This window comes from Aquarana catesbeiana, linkage group LG04, assembly GCF_042186555.1.
Source record: "Aquarana catesbeiana isolate 2022-GZ linkage group LG04, ASM4218655v1, whole genome shotgun sequence".
NCBI classification, from domain to species: Eukaryota; Metazoa; Chordata; class Amphibia; order Anura; family Ranidae; genus Aquarana; species Aquarana catesbeiana.
In genome coordinates, this window is record NC_133327.1 from 583,752,284 (window position 1) to 583,777,310 (window position 25,027).

The 25,027-nt window shown below is 42.1% G+C and overlaps 1 protein-coding gene across 1 annotated transcript in view; it reads left to right on the plus strand.

The window, feature by feature from the left end:
* EFEMP1 (EGF containing fibulin extracellular matrix protein 1) overlaps positions 1–18,973 on the plus strand; it is a 170,914-nt gene extending 151,941 nt beyond the window's left edge. The window contains exons 10-11 of the mRNA XM_073628120.1: positions 10,887–11,082; positions 13,077–18,973. Coding sequence (XP_073484221.1) covers positions 10,887–11,082; positions 13,077–13,238 — 358 coding nt within the window. The 3' untranslated portion in view covers positions 13,239–18,973. The remainder of the gene's footprint in view (positions 1–10,886; positions 11,083–13,076) is intronic.
* The last annotated feature ends 6,054 nt before the right edge of the window (positions 18,974–25,027 follow it).

Genomic DNA, 25,027 nt, shown 5'->3' on the forward strand with positions numbered 1-25,027 from the left:
AATGTGCTGTAAATTAGCAATAAAACTGTTCAAGGAAGGCAAAGCACTAACAGCTGGTGCCCCTTAAACATTGAGACCACATTCACATTGGCGATTAGGGCTGGTGTGAATAGTAGCAGCAGGTATCAGAAATTCCTGTTGCGGCTGTTAGCGGGTAGGTGCGGCTGCAGGCCTCCTTCACTATAATGACATTTCACCAGGAGCCACAGCTATTCGTGCCTCTCTGAATGGCCATTGATTACCTGTGGTGATCCACATTTGGATTTCTCTTCAGAAGGCGTTTGACAGGCAAGGACGAGGTGTTCTATCACTTCCTCATGACATTTGATTAAATAGATTGGGTTAAGCAAGCAGTAGTTAGGGTTGTCACCTGTCCTAGATTCACCCGGACAGTCTGGATTTTGAATCATGTGTCCACTCCCATACTGATACATGCACTACTCTACTTATACCATCCAATGCCCTACTGACACTGTCCATTTTTAAGGTAGGCTAGGTTCATATATTTACAATGACATTTGTTTTTTTTATCTAAGAATATTTTATGGATACAGGAATGCTTTTGTTTTATTTAACCATGCCACTTTAGGCCCCTCCCACTGTTAACACAATTTGGACACACCCACTGTTTGCCATGGTGGGCATAGTACGCCGCACTACTACTCTCCTTGGCCTCTCCTCAGTGCCCCAGGTCTTTTACAATCCTATAGTGTATGCTACAAAAAAAAAAATTGCCGTGCAACACTGAAGTTCGAAGAAAAGGTGGCAACCCTAGCCTTGATATATATTTCTTATTGTCTGCATCCACTTGAATTACTCCAGTACTCCGGTTACTCCAATTTCACACTTAGGCCGGCCATAGATGGTTCAAATTGTGAATGGGCAGGCTTAAAGTACCCAAGTTTATCGATCAATCAACTTGGGTAAAACGAGCATGCTGGATTTACTTGCGATTGTCATTAGCAGCTGCTATAGCCACTAGCAAACACACAGAACGGGGCTCAGCCCCACCCCCACTCAATCCCTACCGACTGTGATTGACAGCAGCAGGAACCAGTGGCTCCCACTGTTGTCTCTGAGCCAAAGAGGAGGCAGAACGCTGGGAGAGCAGCCGCTCTCGTGCAAATCATTTGATCAGGATCAGACTCAGGTAAGTATTTGGGGGGCTGCAGGGGGAGCTACATAGTAAAGGTTTTTAATCGTCATGCATTGAATGCATGAAGGTAAAAAACCTTCAGGCATTACGACTACTTTAAGCTTTGACAAAAAAACCTGGAAGCTGAATGCTTTCTATGCAGAGTTGCACCAGATTTTGCACTCTCCAGTTTTAGTAAATCAACCCAAAAGTGTTTAAAAGCTTCATACAAATCTGTATTTCAAAGCAGTCGTTTTTTAATCATTTTTTCACAATAAAATTGCATAGATGGAGTTTAAATTGATTGACAATAACTTTCAGTTTGTTCCCACTGTACAGATAACTGGAGGAGGTTCTGCCAATCACAGGTTGGGTCACGTCCCTCCAGCCTGTGTCTTTGGTGTATATGTGCTAGGACTAACAGGGAGGTGAAACCTCCATCAATCACCGTCTTATATCCTGCCCCCATAGTGTTTAGCAATATGAGGACATGAAGGTCATTTAGCACTGTGTATATGCCCAAATATTTTGCTCTATAGTTAAATGGGCTGCACAGAAGTAAATGACCAGATTAGAAAGGAACTATGCTTAGTATATGTCAACAGCTAGTCTACACATTCTCAGGCTGCAGTGGGGACACAGACAAAGAGGGATAGTGAACAACAGGATCAACCAGGATTTTTGCAGTCTACAGAAATCAAATGCTCTAGCTGATGAGTGGGTTTGAACACAATGTAATATAGCATATATTAACAGTTTTTGATTATTTGGATTTAATGACGCTTTAAAGAACTGAGAGCTTAATATCACTTAATGATTGAATTCTGCAGAACACAGGGTGTGGTTATAAGTGAGTGTTGCAATTAGGGTATCACCATATTTTATTTTGACAGTCTAGTAACTATTAAGCTGAATTCCAGATAAGGATGTTATTGGATAGTTACAAGTCCAGCTTGGGAATATGCATATACCATACCTGTGGGACCCCTATTTGAGCTGGAAATCACTGTACTAGTGATTTCTATCAATGTGATCGCCGCTGTCCTTTGTTTCCCATTCACAGAATGTCCTGCATTTTTCTCAATTAATATAAGGTGATCTCTGATTAAACAAGGTGGAGAGGCAGCAGTGGCGTCACAATCTCCACCTTTTCCAATCAGAGAACCTTCACTGAAGAAAACTACAAGGCATTCTGTGAATGGCGCCCACACCAAGTGAGTCATCTCCTGTGGTTACTATGCAGCAGGGCAGTCGCTCAGCACTGCAGTGATTACCAGTTTCCACAGGGATCCCACAGGTATGCAATATACATACCGTACTTACATTGGTCCAGGCTGGACTAATGTGACTATGCAATAAAAACTATAATCTTACAATTCAACTTTAATCTAAACACTCAATGAAAAATTAGCTAGATGATGAAAGCAATGAAAGAGTTTATAGAAAACAAAAATAACTTATGCACCACCACTAATATAAATAATTTTTAGACCGAATCACCAAGAGCCTCTGCATACACCCTAATGTTTTCCCACATCAAATCAAATTATAAAAATAAATAAGTGTTGCGCTACTCCTAATCACCAGGTAAACCAACACTGATCATGTAATAATCTCCTCACTAGCACTCATAAGAATATATCTATAAAATTTAGTAGAAAAAAAATAAACATTCATTACTGTAAAAAATGCATCAATATAACATATGTGTATGCAAAGCAAAAACCTTAATAATATTCCCCAATACAGTGTACCACAAATAAATAATATTAAAAGTAATTAAAAACGTGAGTAGTAAGCACACATAGAAAACTGATGAGCCCCGTTAGGAAACAAAGTCCAATAGTGCTTAATAATAAATTCCACGTTGTATCTTTCAGTGTTCAAACACACTTCAATGAAACCATACTCCACCACCATCCAAAATATACACTTGCTTCCCAAATAGACCCATAAAGTATGTTGACCGTATGCACTTAAAACCATCAGTGTGATCGCTCCTCCACAGAAACATACTCCTGGTTCCAGAAAAGAGTTCACCAATAGTGTAATAGTTTTTATTAAAAATAAATAATAGCTACAAGCAACATTATTTCACATTATATACATCCTGGGCCTTCAAGAGGCAAAAAAACTTCCGATTTCGATCAAAGAGCAGACATGACGTCACCCAGTTCCACCTGATGCATTGCATCACTTGACATGTGACTTCCACATTGACTTCCTCAGGGACCCCGTGTTGATGAGGACAAGGACCCTGGCTGGTGGTTGTGGGGGTGTGAGGGTGGGTACTTATCGGAATCTGGAAGTCCCCTTTAATAATAAGGGGGTCCCAGAGATACCAGCCTCCCCACTACACAAATGAGTAAGTGGTATTTAGCACCCCTACACATTTACAAAGAAAACAAAATGTCACTTGGAAATAAAGACACCCAAATGTTTGACAAGACCTTTAAAATTAAAATTAAATTAAAAAAAATAAAATTAAAAAAATTAAATCCCTACAAAAAGTCATTGTTATAAATCTGCTGTCAACCATGATGCCTGCCAAAAAAAAAACAAGCACACAAACCAATCGCAACAGTACCACAAACCGAATGACGGTTCCTCAAGCTGTCATTAGCTATAAGGAGAGGGGTGGGGGTAGTGGTGACATCACTGCACATATGTAGCCAAGTGGCTATATTTAGGTAATGGTGTGACTTCTTCTCAGGGCTTTTTTCAGGGGGAACTTGGTGGAACTCAGTTCCACCACCTCTGGCTCAGACCCTTTGGTGCCTGCTCACCACAATCACTTGTAAACACAGAAGTCTGGTTTCTGTGTTTGTAAGTGACAGCTCTGCACTCTGTATGTAATGCAATCCTGGTATTTAATGCCCCTTTAAGACCCTCCTACTGTTTTCGTGAAATTTGACTGAATTGTTTGAGAAAAAAAGCCCTGCTTCTCCTATTCTCATCAATTTGCTTAATGACTGGGGATTCCCAGCCATGTAAGTGAACGGGCCAGGTAGCATCAGGGGTTGGAAAGGACGTGGCAGTTGCAAGTACCTTCTGCTTCCTTAGCAACCATTGACAGCTAGAAGCTGTCACATTCCTCCATGCCAAATGCCCTAAATCAGACCAAACACTGAGCTTGCTGCAAATGAAGAGACTATAGGAAGGAACTGTTATGCCGCGTACACACAAGCGGACTTTCCGGCATACTTGGTCCGGCGGACCAGAGTCCGCCAGACAATCCGACCGTGTGTAGGCTTCGGCAGACTTTTTTTCCCCAAAAGTCCGCTGGACCTAGATTTGAAACATGTTTTAAATCTTTCCGTCGGACTCAGTTCCTGACGGAAAGTCCGTTCGTCTGTATGCTGGTCCGACGGAAAGCCCGCTTGTCTGTATGCTGGTCCGGCGGACCAGATACGACGCAAGGGCAGGGTATTGCATCAAAAAAAAAAAAAAAAACAAATTTTCCTATTGCGGCGAGTGCGGGGCATATCAGGACCTTAGGTCTGGTATGGATTATAAAGTGAAGCCCCTACGCTGAAAAAACAGCGTGGGGTCCCCCCTAAAATCCATACCAGACCCCAATCCGAGCACGCGGCCCAGCCGGTCATGAAAGGGAGTGGGGACGAGCGAGCGCCCCCCCCTCCTGAACCGTACCAGGCCGCATGCCCTCAACATGGGGGGGTGGGTGCTTTGGGGGAGGGGGGCCCCCCTCCCCCAAAGCACCTTGTCCCCATGTTGATGAGGACAAGGGACTCTTCCCGACATCCCTGGCCGTTGGTTGTCGGGGTCTGCGGGCGGGGGGCTTATCAGAATCCGGGAGCCCCCTATAATAAGAGGGCCCCCAGATCCCGGCCCCCCACCCTATGTGAATGAGTATGGGGTACATTGTACCCCTACCCATTTACCTAGGGAAAAAGTGTCAATAATAAAACACACTACACAGGTTTTTTAAATAATTTATTAAACAGCTCCGGGGGGGGTCTTCCTCCGGCTTTGGGGGTCTTCCTCCGGCTTCGGTGGTCTTCTTCCAGCTTCGGGGGTCCCTCCGGTTTCTCTTCTCCCGGCGTCCAGTTGGTTCTTCTCCGCTCTCTCTGGCCTCTTCTCCCGGTGTTCCAGTTCTTCTGCCGGATCCTCCGCTGTCTTCATGCCGCTCTTTTGCCAGCGGAGGTCCGGACTTCTGGGCTTCTTGTCTTCTTTCCTCTTCTCTTCTCCAGATGTTGACACGATGCTCTCTCCAGCTAGACTGGTCTCTGAGCGCTCCGTTGTGACTTATATAGGCGGAGACCCCGCCCCCTTATGCCGTCACAATCCCTGGGCATGCTGGGACTGTGACATTTTAGGGGGCGTGGTCACCGGGTGATGTTGACCACGCCCCCTTATGCCATCACAGTCCCAGCATGCCCAGGGCACCTACTCCTCATGTTGAGGGCATGCGGCCTGGTACGGTTCAAGAGGGGGGGGCGCTCGCTCGTCCCCACCCCCTTTCCTGCCGACGGGGCTGCGTGCTCGGATCGGGGTCTGGTATGGATTTCAGGGGGGACCCCACGCCGTTTTTTCAGCGTAGGGGCTTCCCTTTATAATCCATACCAGACCTAAGGGCCTGGTATGACCCGCGACGGGGCTCGCAAGGTGTCAATCTCGCCGATTAAAGAGGCAAGATTAACTTCCTTTTCTAGTCCCCGAGTCACATTCAAAATGAACGGACGTGTGTGGGCAAGTCCGTTCATTCTGAAAGTCCGCCGTAACTCCGGTGAAAGTCCGTCGGAAAGACAGGCGGACCTAGCCTGCAGGAAAGTCATGTCCGGTCATGTGTAGGCAAGTCCGTCCGTTCAGGTAGTCCGCCAGAAAGTCCGGCGGAAAGACCGTCGGACCAAGTCTGCTGCAAAGTCCGCTCGTGTGTATAAGGCATTATAAGAAAACGCAGTTCTTCTGTAAGGTAGGTTTGGATAAACTATTAGCTCTTATGGCCCGTACACACGGTCGAATTTTCCGATGGAAAATGTCCGATCGGAGCGTGTTGTCAGAAATTCCGACCGTGTGTGGGCTCCATCGGACATTTTCCATCGGATTTTCTGACACACAAAGTTGGAGAGCAGAAGATAAAATTTTCCGACAACAAAATCCGTTGTCGGAAATTCCGATCGTGTGTACACAAATCCGACTGACAAAGTGCCACGCATGCTCAGAATAAATAAAGAGATGAAAGCTATTGCCACTGCCCCGTTTATAGTCCCGACGTATGTGTTTTACGTCACTGCGTTTAGAACGATCGTTTTTTCCGACAACTTTGTGTGACCGTGTGTATGCAAGACAAGTTTGAGCCAACATCCGTCGGAAAAAATCCTAGGATTTTGTTGTCGGAATGTCCGAACAAAGTCCGACCGTGTGTACGCCCTATTAGTCTATATTCTGTGTGCAAAAAAGCATACGTAAAAAAAGAGTTTACGTTTTAAAAAATGATTGTTAATGTGTCTGTAAGACTTTCATTTGTGACAGAGTAATTATAAAACAAGCATTAAAGATTTGTTGCGCTATTGTTTTTTTTTAATTGGTTACTTTTACCATTATTTGTAAGTTTTGCAAAATGATTAGGAAACAAGGAGACACTTCAAGGAATGTTGATTGCTATTGTATCCCAGCTCTACCCATGGCTATAATGGCTCATGCTGTCAGCGCTTGAGGCATTTGTTGATAGTGTAAATGTATAAAGGTTTTTAAGGGCTCATATACACTATTGCGTTGCAGTAATGTACGGCAATGAACATTACATGTGTTGTTCAATGCAGTGCCATTCATTCTCAATGGCACCTCGACACCTTAGAAGTACTTACACAGCATTCAGAAAAAAAAAAAACAAGCAAACTCTCTCCCAGTAAATCCCCTCCCAAAACGACAACACTCCCTACCTTAAGAAAACCCAACAACGAAAACCTTCCCCCCCTCCAATTTCACTAATCACTTCTGCCCCCACTGCACCTCTTGTCCACCTCTGCTCCCCTGACACAACTCACCTTCACATTCCCTTGTCCACCACTTGCCCTTGCACTCCCTCATCTTTTAATCCTCTCTTCCCCACCTTGTCCAATTCTCACCTTTACTCCCCATCTTTCACCACTTGCCTTTGCACCCCCTCATCCACCATTCACCTTTTTACCCTCATCATCCAATATCTGTCTCTGCACTCCTTTGTCCGCTGCTCCCCGCTGCATCCCCTTATCTACAGCTTGCCTCTCCACCCCCCTCGTTCACAGCTCACCTCCACTCATCCTCATTCAGGGCTCACCACCACTTTCCCACTGCTCACCTCGCGACCCTCCTTACCCTTTACTAATCCACTGCTCCTCCCAAAAACTCTTGTCAACCGATCACAAACAATGCAGTCTCCTACCCCCTCTCCTCACACACAATGCAGCCTCCCTGCCCCCTCTCCTCACATACAATACGGCCTCACTGTCCCTCCCCTCACATACAATACGGCCTCACTGTCCCTCTCCACACATACAATACGGCCTCACTGTCCCTCTTCTCACATACAATACGGCCTCACTGTCCCTCCCCTCACATACAATTCCGCCTCACTGTCCCTCTCCACACACAATACGGTCTCACTGTCCCTCTTCTCACATATAATACCGCCTCACTGTCCCTCTCCCAACATACAATACCACCTCACTCTCCCTCTCCTCATACAATATGGCCTCACTGTCCCTCTCCACACATACAATACGGCCTCACTGTCCCTCTTCTCACATACAATACGGCCTCACTGTCCCTCCCCTCACATACAATATGGCCTCACTGTCCCTCTCCTCACATACAATACGGCCTCACTGTCCCTCTTCTCACATACAATACGGCCTCACTGTCCCTCTTCTCACATACAATACGGCCTCACTGTTCCTCTTCTCACATACAATACGGCCTCACTGTCCCTCTCCTCACATACAATACGGCCTCACTGTCCCTCCCCTCACATACAATACGGCCTCACTGTCCCTCTTCTCACATATAATACCGCCTCACTGTCCCTCTCCTCACATACAATACGGCCTCACTGTCCCTCTTCTCACATACCATATGGCCTCACTGTCCCTCTTCTCACATACAATACGGCCTCACTGTCCCTCTTCTCACATACAATACGGCCTCACTGTCCCTCTTCTCACATACAATACGGCCTCACTGTCCCTCCCCTCACATACAATACGGCCTCACTGTCCCTCTTCTCACATATAATACCGCCTCACTGTCCCTCTCCTCACATACAATACGGCCTCGCTGTCCCTCTTCTCACATACAATATGACATTATTGCCCCCTCTCCTCACATACAATACAGCCTCACTGTCCCTCTCCTCACATACAATATGGCCTCACTGTCCCTCCTCTCACACACAATGCAGCGTCCCTGCCCCCTTTCCTTACATACAATACGATCTCACTCTCCCTCTCCTCATACAATATGGACTCACTGTCCCTTTTACAATACGGCCTCACTGTCCCTCTCCTCACATACAATATGACATTATTGCCCCCTCTCCTCACATACAATACGGCCTCACTGTCCCTCTCCTCACATACAATATGGCCTCACTGTCCCTCCTCTCACACACAATGCAGCGTCCCTGCCCCCTTTCCTTACATACAATACGATCGCACTGTCCCTCTCCTCACATACAATATGGCCTCACTGTCCCTCTCCTCATACAATATGGCCTCACTGTCCCTCTCCTCATACAATATGGCCTCACTGTCCCTCTCCTCATACAATATGGCCTCACTGTCCCTCTCTTCATATACAATATGGCCTCACTGTTACTCTTCACACACACAAGACAACCTCCCTGCTCTCTCTCCTCACACGCAATAGGGCCTCACTGCCCCTCTGCTCACAAACAATCTAGTATTCACTGTCCCTCTCATTACATACAATATGACGTTACTGTCCCTCTTCTCACACACAATGTAGCCTCCTTGCCCCCTCTTCTTACATACAATACTGCCTCTCCTTGCACACAATGCAGCCACCCTGCCCCCTACCTCACAGTAACTTACAGTCCAGAGCTGATGTATTCTATAGAAGGGCATAATGAAATGTAGAGTAGGACCAATAAGAAGGTGTCCTTGTTTAGAAATTCCTGTCAAGCAACATGACAAGCTGGGGGGGGCATGGCAACTGCAAAAGGCAGATGTCAGGAAGCCACAGCCCTGGGACCCAGGGCACTTGTAACTGGAGTTATGGGGCACATCCCTCAGGTGCCCGGCGCTAGTGATGACCACACCTCAAAGTGAATGCAGAGCCAACTGGGAGCCCCTTTTCCAGTGTATTCTGCAGAGCAGGGCAGCCTATACTGCCTTTGTGTCAGCCTGACCCTTTTTGTATGCCCGCTCACCAGTATGCCATGTGGCAGTTATGTCACAAGTGGGGCTATATATTTCAGGCCTTCTTGTCATTAAGAGGGACAAAAGAGGATATCTAGCTATCATGAGGAAGTACATACAAAGCAACCAATGTCAATGGTGTCTTGCATCTTTTGGTGGGTGTTTTGTTGAAATACTTCAGAATAAAGGCTATCATAGAAAAAGATAAGTGTGTGTGGCACTGGCGACTCTAAAGCCGAGTACACATGAGCGGAATGTCCAACAGAAAAAGTCAGACAGAATCTTTTCATCGCCTATTCCGATCGTGTGTATGCCTCATCTGACTTTTTTTTTCGAAAATTCTGACGGACCAAGAAAAGGAACATGTTCTAAATATTTCCGACGGAACCAATTACTATCAGGAAAACCGCTCATCTGTATGCTGTTCCGACAGACCAAAAATGACGCATGATCTGAAGCAAGTACAAGGCAGAAGCTATTGGCTACTAGCTATTGAACCTCCTTTTTCTAGTCCCGTCATACGTGCTGTACGTCACCGCGCTCTGGATGGTCGGACTTTGGTCGGACTTTGGTTTGACCGTGTGTAGGCAAGACCGCTTGAATGGAATTCCATTAGAGTTCCGTCAGAGAAATCTTCGGAGTTTATTCCCCGTTCCTCCCAAGACCTCCTGCTCTCTAGCTCCCTCATCACCTCCTCCCATATCTGCCTCCAGGACTTCTCCTGAGCCTCGCCCATCCTCTGGAATTCCCTACCCCAATCTGTCAGACTGTCTCCAAATGTATCCACTTTTAGGTGATCCCTGAAAACTTTCCTCTTCAGAGAAGCCTATCCTGCCTCCATCTAACAACTGCACCATTTTCTCCATTAGCTCATCCCCCACAGCTATAACCCTTTTGTATAACTTGACCCTCCCTCCTAGATTGTAACCTCTAACGAGAAGGGCTCTCTGATTCCTCCTGTATTGAATTGTATTGTACTTGTACTGTCTGCCCTAAAGCGCTGCGTAAACTGTTGGCGCTATATAAATCCTGTATAATAATAATAATAATTCAGACGGTAAAACCGGTCGTGTGTATGCGGCATAATATACAGTTATTTTAAATTCACTATATCAAGTTAAGGTCTGCCTTAGTTTTTATTACTTGTCTTAAAATAATACATCATTTTGGAATCCTGCCAATACATGTTGTTTGTGTGCTGTTACTAGAAAATACATTTGCTCATGTGTTAACGATTATCTGCAATCTTTAGTTCATCAGCAAAACACAGATGCGTGATGTATCAGTGAGCATTTTTATTCTTGCAGTAAAAGGCAGTTGTAATTGTATTTATACAAACTGAAGTTAACATGACACATTTTGCTCTTTTACAGTCGCTGTGTGTGCCATGTAACGAATCCTCTTTGTCGGGACCAACCATACAGCATCGTCTACAAATACATGAGCATCCGTTCCAACAGACCTGTGCCGTCTGATGTCTTTCAAATTCAAGCCACATTGATCTACGCTAATACAATTAATACTTTCAGGATTAAAACTGGAAATGAAAATGGCGATTTTTTCTTACGGGTGAGTTACAAGTATTTTACTGCTTTTCGCGTTATAGTGGTAGTAGTCTCCCCAGATCTTCCAAGGAGAGAGATACGGGGAAATAGCGGATTTTAGCGTGCCAAAAAAGTACACTCATAAACAAAAGCAATAAAGAGTAAAACCAACAGTATTTTTTTTTTACACCTTTTAAATTGGGCTACTTTTCCCTACAAGGAGGACTACTATCTTTAGAGTGAGTTGCCTTTTTGGTGCCTATATATATATATATATATATATATATATATATATATATATATATATATATGTCTTTCTGAGGAGTTCACTGACTATATGAATGCTGTTGTCTTTTATATTTGATTCGATTTTTATACCTGCCGAGTATCTCTCTATCAGCTTCTCTTTTTTCTTTAAACTTTTAGGTGATTATCCTATCAGGTCATGCGCTCTGTTGTCTTTTGCCACTGCCCCCCAAGTCTGTTGTTCCTGCATGATTCTTTTTAGAGTAGGGTTGTTTTTTGTTTTTTTTTCTTCTTTCTTGCGGGTGTCCCTTTTTTACTGCTGTTAATACTCTGTTAGAATAATGTATCGTTTGTATTACTTACCAGTTAAAAAGTTGGATCCTGAAGAAGCCCATTTTGGGCAAAACATGTCGATCCTACCACTCCTCGTTACTTCCAAATGCTTTGTTGGCTGTATAATAAGCTTGGTAGCGTCTACTATGTGTTTTTAGAATGCATTTCTAGAGATTTAATGGTGTCCAATAAATATTGTTGGTTTTACTCTATATTGCTTTTGTTTATGACTGTATGTTTTTGGCACACTAAAATACCCTTTTTCCCATATCTCTCTCCTTGGGAGATCCAGGGAGACTTCATTTTTTACCTAATTGCACTTTTTTTGTACAAGATCTCCCACCTAAACATTTCCTATTATTTTCTGGATACTTCTTGCAATTGCACATAGAAACTTAGCTAAGTTTATTTAAAGCCTGTCCCTCCAAGAGCTAAGCCCCACCTCTCCATTAAATTGCCAGCACAAACTAGGGCAGAAATTAAAGCCCTGTTTACAGAACTCAATTTTCTGTAGTTCACTTTAAATGATTTTATCAGACATAATACAGTACAATTACAATGTCATTAATTGCCATTTTTTGATGGGGAGATAAATTGTAACTTTAGCTTTATACTCTAAAATGAAAAAACAGTAAGACGTCCCTGTATAAAATGACATCATTAGTCTAATGGCACCTCAAAAGTTAAGCCACTAGTTAGTTGAACAATACGTGTCAAGGTTGTAAAAGCGATGACATATGTATTAAACAAAAAATGTCATCCTTTCTTCCTTCTTTCCTGCCATGAGCTACATTAATGCAGTGTGTTCTTTCCTCCCATAAGGCACATAAAATGGCTCTTCCATTAGACACATAAAATGGCCCTTCTTACATTATGCACCTTTTATGGTCTCTTTTTTCTTCCTTCCTTCCTTCCTTTCTTAAAGTGGTCTTAAAGGCAGAATGTATTTTACCTTATTGTATTCTATGCATTAAAGTAAAAAAAACCTTCCGGTTGCAGTCTGCCCCCCCCCCCCCCCCCCACACACACACACACACACACACACACACAGCCAGTGAGCCAATGAGGAGAATTCAGAGGTGTGGGGACAAGCCACGCTCTGTGTGCCCATTCATAGGAGCACTGCACAGGAGCAAGCCTGCTCTAGTGCCCCCATAGCAAGAGACTTGCTTTTGGGGGCACTCAGCAGGGAGGACAAGTCAGGACTGCCGGCAAGGGACCCAAAAAAAGGGTCAGGGCTGCTCTGTGGAAAACCATAACACAGAGCAGTTAAGGTTGTTTTTTATTACTTTTTTTAATCATTTTCCTATTTCAATGAAGCACAGAAACATTTTCCTTCCTTCCTTACCTACACAATGATCAAATCCACATTCCAAAGGGGGATGCAAAGGCCCAGTACAAGCACATTTTCACGATCCCGTTTTATTTTTTGTTTTCCAGCAAACAAGTGGAGTCAGTGCAATGCTTATCATGATAAAGCAATTAACTGGGCCAAGAGAATACATCGTTGACCTGGAAATGGTGACAGTTAACAGCCTAATGAATTATCGTTCAAGTTCCATCTTACGGTTAACACTAATAGTTGGGCCGTACTCATTTTAGTGCCTTGGTCACACCTTTTCACACTGGAAGCAATAAAATGATATAATATACAGTACATCACTCATTATTTATAGGTGTTTTGTCTGAATTGCATTTTATATGTAGCCTTTGCACACCTTAGGACCATTGTAACTACATTTCAAACACACTCTATAGCTTTGTTATCTCTTTGCTTATGCTTACTGAATTTCTACCCTTAGTGGAGACAGCAAAATGTATTCAACCGATTTTTCCAGGAATACAGCTTAGCAGTTGACTAAGATCTAGTGACATTACTTCACATCTATAATGTCTGAGGGGTCAATTTATAACAGAAAGTGGATAACCATATCTGCTTTCTATAGTAATCACAATATTGCTCAATACTGCTGCTTGCAAAGGCAGGCAGCAGTATTGAGCCTGCAGGAGTTCACAGAGTTTTTTCACAGCAAAGAGAATTGATATGTGACATTTACATGTCAACTGACCAAGCTTTCCAAATGCCTTTTTTTTTTGTTTGTTTATGGCCTCATTCATTTTTATGGGTTTCCAAAGCTAGCAGAGTGCAATGCACATTTGTAATACACAAACCGCTGTGCTTTAGAAATGAGCTGAACATTTTAAACAGACTCCTGAGCTATGTCACTAGTTTCTAGTAAGGTGATAGGCTAACACAAAATGGTGGCCTTCCATGTGTAGATGATTGGTAATGTGTAATATCTTTTTTTTGCAATATGATTTAAATATTGCAATTCTTCTTGTGTTCATATCATGTAAATACATTGTCAGTAGGTAAATGTAAATGTAATGTGTCTGATATTGTTACTATTTTTATATGCCTCATATAGACATATTATTATAACAACACACAATATACTGAGCTTGTGCTACTTGCAATTAGGAGACTAGTTTTCTTTAGAATATGCAATTATCCAGGAACTATGTTTTGTCTTGAAAAAAGGCACTGCAATTAACTTACTGACATTCCTGTGCCAACATTTATAACATAAAAGGATCAGACTACCCCAATATGTTAGCTCAGTTTTGGACAGATGCCTACAGACTAAAGCACCACTATCTTCAAATATTTCTCAAGAGGGGATGTGTTAACCTGTGGTCCCAGGTACACTGGACTTTTTTAAATGTTAAATTAGAGATATTTCAGCAGGGGGGCTCCCGTTACTGCATCAGAATATAAAATACAGTATATGAACTTTGTGTGCAATTAAAGCAAATTTGTCGCCACCAAAGTTCTTTTTCAAAAAAGCATTTTTCAAAAGAAGTGACTTTTATTTTATTCATTTCCCATGGGGCAAGTAAGTATCACTGATTTTCTTACGCAGGGTGCTTAAAAAAAATGATTAGAGACAGGGACACTTTGCAGCCTTTATGTCCTGTACACACGATAGGATTTTCCAACAACAAAATCCATGTTTTCTTTCCAACGGATGTTGTTTCAAACTTGTCTTGCATACACACGGTCACACAAAGTTGGTCGGAAAATCCGAACGGCAAGAAGGCGGTGACGTACAACACGTACAATGAGCCGAGAAAAATGAAGTTCAATAGCCAGTGCTGCTCTTTTGCTTAATTCCAAGCATGCGTGTAACTTTGTGTGTCAGAATTGTGTACACACGATCAGAATTTCCGACAACGGATTTTGTTGTTGGAAAATTTGAAACCAGCTCTCAAATTTTGTGTGATGGAAATTCCAATGGAAAATGTCCGATGGAGCCTACACACGGTCAGAATTTCCGACAACAAGCTCATATCAAACATTTTCTGTCGCGTGTACGGGGCATTTAAGTGGAAGTTCAGGTAAAATCTAACTAACACTAAACCTGCTCTCTGTCACATTGTAGACCTAATCTATCTAAAGCAAAAATCGCTTTACTTACCTATTCTGCAGCCAATCCTGTCAGGTCTCAGCATCAGCTGTCAGCAGTGGCTTCAGTGTGGAAGCGAATGTGGAAGCGAGTGCAGGAGAGGCAGCCGACAACGGAAGCTCCATAGTAAGTCTATGGGTGACGTCACTTCTCAGCTATTTCACAGCCATTGTCAGCAGTGTTGCCAACCTACCAGATTGAAATTTACTGACATGACACCCCAAATTTACTGGCACAGCCACATTTTTACTGGCATTTCCAAAAGCTACAAAATTACAGTTTTAAGTGCAAATTACAGTATTTGGGCTACAAATAAGTACAATATGCAATTAGCAATGTGATTTAGGGTAGATATTAAGGCAAAATGCATATTTCTTATTTTATTTTTAATATAGTAAGTAGCTCAGGGACAGGATTCAGGTGGTCAATACATTATAATGGGTGATGCACACATGAAATTGACTCTCACAGTGATACTGACAGCAGTGTGCAGCAGCACAGATCATGGACATTCCCCCCTTCTGAGTCACAGTGACATTCTCGCTCCATGCCAGGCTGTCCCTTCAGTCCACTCCAGTCCACAAAGCACTGACAGTCCCGCTCCTGGCTTGCCTTAATCCCATCCTGCAGACCCACACACAAGGCTCCGACCGCTCTGCTCGGCTCCATTCCAGCATGAAATCACGCGACACGCTCAGACACTGCCTCCACCTGACCTGCTCCCCCCGCCAGCACCTACTGGCAGCCTTCTCCTCTTACGGGCGTTTACTGGCAGGAGAAAAGTGCCCATTTTTTACTGGCTGCCAGTAAAAATACTGATGGTTGGCAACACTGATTGTCAGTTCTCTCCTGCACACAGCTTCTGCCGCTGGAAATTAGACTGGATCAGCTGCAGAATAGGTAAGTACAGAGATTTTTGATTTATGAGGTTAGATAAATTAGGTTTAGAATGTAGCAGAGAGCAGGTTTAGCATTAGTTAAGTTTTGCCTGGACTTGCACTTTAAGGCATTGTTTTAACTAGGTAATAATGTAGTTATATTCCCTGTGTTGTTTGTTTGCCTTATCTTGTGATGATAGGTTCACATTTTGTGACTGCAGTTAGTATTATCATGACTGATGGATTTCCCTATGTCGCCTATGTCCATATATTCATTCACCTGCTTGTCCCTACTCACCAGACGGAACTTCTTGTTCTGGGTGGCTTAGCATCCAGTGCATGCCTTGCCATTTCTTCTGTGTTATATCACAAATGTGTGAATGCTAATATGATAAAACCAACACATTTCTTTCAGTTTAGTTGATTGCTCTCACCTGCAAAGCTGTGGCATATGTAGTTTCTTCACAGGAAGTGTCAGGCTACAAACGTTGGTCGTGCATTCACTTTTGAATGAGGTGATTTACTCTACTATAGGCTATGCACACAAGGCAACACATGACACCATGAAACTATATGATCAATGCACATCCTATGCAGGTGAAATACACACGCGGTGTTGATTTACTTAAAGTAGAACTATAGGCAAGACTTTTTTTTCATATTGGATAGAGTAAGGGCGGGTTATAACCCTTGCCAGATTTTTTTTTCGCCACCTGTGTCCCATTGCTGAGATTTCCCTTCACTTCCTGTCCAATAGCCAAACAGGAAGGGAAAGTAAATCCCTGAAAATTAGGGGATTCCTTGGGGACTCCCAGGCCCTTAGAATTAGTCTTCTCATTTGAAGATTTCCCTTCTATTACTTTTCTGGGGACTTTCAATGATAATGACAAACAGGACAAATAGACACAGTAAATCTCCTGAATGAGGGGAAGGCAGCAATAAAAACTGACAAGCATTCTAATCCCTTCCCACTCTAGCTAAAACTAGAGTTGCCCTTAGCTATCCTTTAAACTGGAGAGTGCAAAATCTGGTGCAGCTCTGCATAGAAACCAATCAGCTTCCAGGTATTTTTTGTCAAAGCTTAATTGTACAAGATAGCGTTTGAAGACGATTGCTACCATGCAAAACTGCACCAGATTTTGCACTCTCCTGTTTTTGTAAATAAACCCCAAGGTGTAGGTAGGAAGGTTTATAATGCCTCTAACCAAAATTTCAATATTGGATGGACTGACCATTTAAATTTAATTTCTAAAAACCCTAGTACTTAGAACTTCAACAACAGTTTGGAGTGAAGCTAAAAATCATAATCAATACAAAAGTGATCAAAAAACAAACCACCAGATATGTATTGCAGCCATTTTATTGAAATATATTTCTCTCATTCAGTACGGAAAATTAAAACTGGGTCTTCCACCAAAGTAATTGTATCCTTCTTATGGTACACTTTAAAATTTCTTCTACTGCCAAGAAGACAGAGGCATTCTTTAAAGTATACTAATGACTTAAAGAGGAAGTAAACCCTGATGGGTTTTACTTCCTCTTTATTCACCTGCAAAGTAAAAGCATAATGGTGACATAATGGTGGCACTTACCTGCAAAGGAAGCCTGCGATGACCCCGCTGGTGGCCGCATCCATCTTCGCCCATCTTCCTTCTGGGGCTGCGGACACCGGCTCTGTGACTGGCCGGAGCCGCGAGACATCACTCCCGTGCATGTGTGTGGGAGCCGGCAGTTACGGCACACACTGGGGAAGAAACGGCAGGGAGGGCCATTTCAGACACTGCGCTTGCCCAATTGACATCACCGACAGCGCACGTTTAGGAGATATTTTCAGTACATATAGGTAAGCCTTATTATAGGCTTACCTATATGTAAGAATAGTTTAGGGGGGTTTACAACCACTTTAAAATATGGATAACTGGTCCCCAGACTATACTGCAGGCAATTCATATAGTGTGTCTTTGTTTCCTGAACTCCTCTGGGAACCCCAATCCCAGGTATAATTATTAAGCCAGTGACAAACTGTAAGTTTTTATGAAGTTCCCATCAGTGGCAGGTACGCTATGATGAACTGCTATTTACACCACCTTTACACAAGTGGTCAGAGGTGGGACACATATAACGCACCCATAGGGGTGCATGGTTGAAAATAACCCAAAGCTTTACATTATATAAACTGATTCTTCTTATCACAAAGATTTTTACCAATATTAACAGAGTAACAAAGCATTGCACTACACAAACAAGTTGAATAAGCTTGTCTAGAACACTTACAGCTAAACTCTGGGCAGATAACAAGAAAACGCCATGTAATGCAGTTATGTATTTCTTAGAAATAATGGAATGTCTATTTGAATACCAATAGTGTAAGCCCTTGAACTTGGCTTGATATAAATGTCTTGCAATCTCCTGTACAGCAGCACTCACACTGGGAGAGGGATGAGTTGCACTAGAAGATATCTAGGTGAACTGTAATGTACATGTGATGACAAGGAATATGCTGACAGAGGAAGGAAGCAGTAGGATGAGCTCAACAATCTGCTGCCGGTTCTTCATTGTCCAATACCAAGCTTGAGCAGGAAGGTGACCTAGCTGTACTGCTTACCTGGAGCAGAAAAGAGTCAGATCAATAACCTGACGGTGGTGTCTGACAAGGCTGTGCAGATCTCAGCATTGCCTGGACAGAATTAGGAATTATTTCACAGGTAAAACAGAATCTACATAACTTTAAGTATTTACATATACTTTCATTGTGTATTTAGCTGTTTGCCTAGAGATCAGCTTTAAGGTACATATTTTATTTCATCTCAAATATTCTAATATCTAAGTACCTGTTTAGTATGTTTTTAAAGATATATATTTTTATTAAGATTTGTAAGATTCTACATTGCATTTTTTTATATTCATGTATTTTAGGAGCTTTGATATATCTGATACTGTTTTTACTTTAATGTCCAAAGTTTTTATTGAAATAAATGATAAACTAACAAAATGATTGCTGAGTTAATTTATAACTTACGTTTCGTACAGTATTTATCTTTATTTATTTCAGTTACTTATATAGAGCCAGCAGGCAGGGCTTTACATATACTGTAAATTGTACCTTCACATCAGTCCCTGCCCTCACGGAGCTTACAATCTAAGGTCCCTAACTCACATTCATACACACAGTGCCTTGTAAAAGTATTCATAACCCTTGAAATTGTCCACATTTTGTCATGTTACAACCAAAAATATAAATGTATTTTATTGGGATCTTATGTGATAGACCAACACAAAGTGGCACATAATTGTGAAGTGGAAGGAAAATGATAAATGGTTTTCAATTTTTTTTTACAAATAAATATCTGAAAAGTGTGGCGTGCATTTGTATTCAGCCCCCTTTACTCTGATACCCCTAACTAAAATCTAGTGGAACCAATTGCCTTCCGAGGTCACCTAATTAGTAAATAGAGTCCACCTGTGTGTAATTTAATCTCAGTATAAATACAGCTGTTCTGTGAAGCCCTCAGAGGTTTGTTAGAGAACCTTAGTGAACAAACAGCATCATGAAGGCCAAGGAACACACCAGACAGGTCAGGGATACAGTTGTGGAGAAGTTTAAAGCAGAGTTAGATTATAAAAAAACATTCCAAGCTTTGAACATCTCATGGAGCACTGTTCAATCCATCATCCGAAAATGGAAAGAGTATGGCACAACTGCAAACCTACCAAGACATGGCCGTCCACCTAGACTGACAGGTTGGGAAAGGAGAGCATTAATCCAAGAAGTAACCAAGAGGCCCATGGTAACTCTGGAGGAGCTGCAAAGATCCACAGCACAGGTGGGAGAATCTGTCCACAGGACAACTATGAGTCGTGCACTCCACAAATCTGGCCTTTATGAAAGAGTGGCAAGAAGAAAGTCATTGTTGAAAGAAAGCCATAAGAAGTCCCATTTTCAGTTTGCGAGAAGCCATGTGGGGGACACAACAAACATGTGGAAGAAGGTGCTCAGGTCAGATGAGACCAAAATTGAACTTTTTGGCCTAAAAGCAAAATTCTATGTGTGGCGGAAAATTAACACTGCACATCACCCTGAACACACCATCCCCACTGTGAAACATGGTGGTGGCAGCATTATGTTGTGGGGATGCTTTTTTTCAGCAGGGACAGGGAAGCTGGTCAGAGTTGATGGGAAGATGGATGGAGCCAAATACAGGACAAGCTTACAAGAAAACCTGTTAGAGTCTGAAAAAGACTTAAAACTGGGGTGGAGGTTCACCTTCCAGCAGGACAACGACCCTAAACATACAGCCAGAGCTACAATGGAATGGTTTAGATAAAGGCATATTCATTTGTTAGAAAGTCCAGACCTAAATCCAATTGAAAATCTGTGGCAAGACTTGAAAATTGCTGTTCACAGACGCTCTCCATCCTTGACAGAGCTTGAGCTATTTTGCAAAGAAGAATGGGTAAAAATGTCACTCTCTAGATGGGCAAAGCTGGTAGAGACATCCCCAAAAAAGACTTGCAGCTCTAATTGCAGAGAAAGGTGGTTCTGCAAAGTATTGACTTGGGCTGAATACAAATGTATGCCACACTTTTCACATATTTATTTGTAAAAAAAAAATTTGAAAACCATTTATCATTTACTTCCACTTCACAATTATGTGCCACTTTGTGTTGGTCTATCACATAAAATCCCAATAAAATACATGTACATTTTTGGTTGTAACATGACAAAATGTGGAAAATTCCAAGGGGTATGAATACTTTTTCAAGGCACTGTACTAGGTCCAAAAAACCTACCAACATGTCTTTGAGTTGTGGGAGGAAACCGGAGTACCCGAGGCCGAAACCTACGCAGGCACAGGGAGAACGTGCAAACTATTTCTCTGAGAATAATTTCAGCAAATGGGCTCTTATGTTTTTACCTTTTTTTCTGTTGTAAATTTGTGATATATTGTAGAGAAACTTTCTGCTGGCTCTGTTTACACCAAAAAGCATGCTCAGTGCCCTTGTTTAAAAAAAATAAAATAAAAATCAGCTGCAGGGTATAACCACATGGAGTATATTATAAACGGTATTATAAACAACCTAGCTTTTAAGGCTTGCCTTATCGAAGCTCACATTGTCCCGAGCAGAGTCCTCTCAGCTCCAAGATCCCAACACCAGAATGAAATGATTCGCCTGGGAAGTATACAACCTGCCTATTTCAATCTCAGGTATTCTGGAGTTTACTCATTAAAAGAAGTTGCAAAACACAATAAAAGGCAGCAGCACTGCCATAGAGCTATAGCTACATGTTGGCAAGTTATGGTTAAATATAGAAATTCACCAATCATTCCAAAAATAACTAATCTCATGGATAGTCATGGATCCATAGACTCAATTTATAAGGGTTTGTTCTACTGGTATATCATGTAGAGATGATAATGTGAAAAGATGTACTGTCTGTACGTGGAAGGTACAAGTGGAGGAAGCATATACCACATTACTTACACAAGTACCTGTGATAATGTGTGGTTAGCATGTGCCAGTGGTTTCTGCTTACCACTATTATAAGCCACCTTTAGTTAACGTTTATTTATACCCAAAGAATACCCTAAAATACTTCTCTTATTTACTTCCTTTTGTTAAAAATATACCATTTCAAGCATCAATTAGATCTGTAAGTGCAAAAAATACTTGTTAATTGTGTCATAACTCTTGTGAGCTGATAATTTCCTATGCTGTCTGCCTGTGCTGCCCATATAAATTGACATTGTTCCCTGAGGACTACAGAACACATCCCTCTATGAAGAAGAGAAGAAGGGGTAGGTGTTCTGTAGTTCTTCCTATGGTGTTAATGTGGCTCCTACACTAGCTGATTGTGGATTGTGTACACATGTCAGCTAGGTTCTTTACTTGCATAATGTGATGGCCTCCAGGATTTGTGTCTGCTAAATAGTAAACCAATATTTGTTTTCTCAGATTTTCATAACTTCTGGTCTGGGTCCAGAAGCTCAGTGACATTGTAGAGCTTTGGTAGGGATAAAGCCTCCATTCCTTGGTCAACATCTTACCTGTTAGCCAGACCTCATTATTACTCTCATCTCTGTGCAGGTCTTTTTATATGAGCTGGGGGGTTCAATAGCTCTCTCTGCTGTAGTAGCCTACAGCTGTGTGAAAAGGATATCTGCTGGCAGAACCCTAGTACATGTGTTGCCTTTTTGTTTTGTTGAACCCATTAGGGAGCACCCTGTTATTCATGACTGGTTAGATAAACTGTGTTTGTTTACTGGCTTGCTGAATTAAACCACAAGACCTGCTTGGACTATTCCTTTGTATCCATATGTCATGCATGGTTTGCCACTGCCAATACCCGTTGGGCCTGCTCCCCTTATGCCGTGTACACGCGATCGGACATTCCGACAACAAATGTTCGATAGGAGCTAGTTGTCGGAAATTCCGACCGTGTGTAGACTCCATCGGACATTTGAGAGCTGGTTCTCAAATTTTCCGACAACAAAATTAGTTGTTGTAAATTCCGAGTCTGTGTAGATAATTCTGATGCACAAAATTCCACGCATGCTCGGAATCAAGCAGAAAAGCCAAACTGGCTATTGAACTTCATTTTTCTCGGCTCGTCGTACGTCTTGTACATCACCGCATTCTTGACGTTTGGAATTTCCGAACAACATTTATGCGACCGTGTGTATGCAAGACCAACATCCGTCGGAAATAAATCCAGGATTTCGTTGTCGGAATGTCCAATCGTGTGTACGCGGCATTGCACTATACAGGTATACATATGCTGTGCTAAGAGAAAAAAATTATTTGTTAGTCTAATCATCCATGAAGAAAATACACTTTATTGAGTCTGAAAAGGGGCTCTGTAGACTCAGCTGCAGGAGGGAGTTACATCTACACTGTGGCGATCTTTTGACTGTCTGCCTCTTGCAGCCGAGTCTACAGAGCCCCTTTTCAGACTCAATAAAGTGTATTTTCTTCATGGACGATTAGACTAACAAATAATTTTTTGTCCCCCTATTAGCCCTCTATGGCCGCGCCTGACTGATTCTCTTGGATCTGGTCTTTTGGGGTGTTGTCTGGGGTCCAGCCTGGTGGTTTGCGGGTGCTATCAGTTATTAGGTGGTTTCAATAAAGTCTTGCACATCCCCTGAGGAAGCTAATAGCGAAACATGTCGGGCTAGTGTGCAATATCTCTATTCGCAATCTACAATTTATTTCTTTATTTATGACCACCAAATATCTGTAATTTTACATAGCTTTAAAACGGCATGTTCTTTTAACTATGTTATGTAATAAAACTGTGTTTATTTTAACTGATAAAAGTTAATCTTGTCTCCTTGTACTTGGCACCGTAAAAATCCCCTTACTCTCTCCTGTTGTATCTACCTATGTTAGGATGAGGTGTCTAACCTAGGGGTGTTGTACCATCAACCGGACCAATTCCATATTTTTTTGATTTTACCATACTTTCACTTGACACCTGGAGTTAAGATTCTGTGACCTCTTCATACATTTTTGGCAATGTTTTGACTCTTAATATAATATGAGCATAAGCTGTTTTTTTAATACAAGGATCTGCATTACATATTATATGTGAGTGCCAAAATATGTGATAGCTGCAAAAAAGGAAATGAAAAACTACTGCACAGTGGACAGTAAACCAAAAAACAAATGTCACTTGAGTAACTGAGAAACACAATTTCCTCATTTAGTCAGAAGCATTTATTTTATAGTGAAATCCCTGTGACCGTATAATGCCAAGAAGCTACATAAAGTCTCAGTAGAAAATTGAAATAAATATCCATTTGCATTTTGGCATTTTACAAAAATGAACCTAGGCAGTGAAAAAATTACACTTTGCCATATGGAGCCTCACTTTTATTTGTGTAACTACTGTCTAATTCTTGGTGTCAGGTGTAAGACATGGCATACGTTAGCAGCTTAACATATGACATAGAATGCCAAAGTATTCATAGCAGGCAGTTTGTGCGAGAGAGGAGTGCGGAGATATCCTAATTGGCACCATGGGGGCACTTATTCTAGTGACAACTGCTTATTAGGATTTTAAAGTTATTTCTTCTTATTTGTAAAAAACTGAAACAATCCTTGTGCTCAGTGTGCCAAAACTACATCAAAACATCAGCACATTAATCATCCAAACACTGGACTTTAAACACATACAGGCATACCCCACTTTTAAGTACACAATGGGGTTTATTTACTAAAGCTGGAAAGTGCAAAATCAGGCTCACTTCTGCATAGAAACCTATGAGCTTCTAACCCCAGCTTGTTCAATTAGGCTTTGGTAATAAAACCTGGAAGCTCATTTGTTTCTATGCAGAAGTGAGCCTGATTTTGCACTTTCTAGCTTTAGTAAATAAACCCCATTGTGTACTTTAAAGTGGGGTATGCCTGTAAATAAAAAATGTCTGTTTACACAGAACAAATCATTACAAATACCCAACGTGACAAAGATCATGTTATGTCATAACATCTATATCATATTCATAAGTGAAAGCAGTAAATGCAAACCATCGTGACGTCATCACGCATGCCAGGGGGGACTCATAGGGGTGCTGTGTTTTATGAATGTGCTGGTCTTTCATTCCTCTATGTGAGTGGCATTTTTCAATAAATGTAATTGTTTAAAGCAACGAGGGATTTGTCCTTATGCCCTTTTTACACCATTTACCAGTTTAATGTGGAGCGCTGAACAGCCAGGAAACTGGAGGATGTTATAGGTGTGTGACAGCCAGGTGCAGTGGATCTCGGTATTGTGAGATCAAAAGTATGTGGTAAGGAGTGAGATAAAAAGATTCTGGACTCCTTGTGACTTCTCTCCCACACTTACCTGATTTCTTACCCTCTTTCACTTATTTTTTTCAGGCAGGGTAATCTTCGAGTTTTTCTGCAAATGACCCTTCCACTCTACACCCGCCTCCACTTCCCCCTAGTCTCTCTTTCTTTTCCCCTTTTCTCTCCTCTCTATCCAGATTTTTGTCTGTTTCATATGCGATAACACACGCCAGCTTCTTCAGTGTATGTCTGA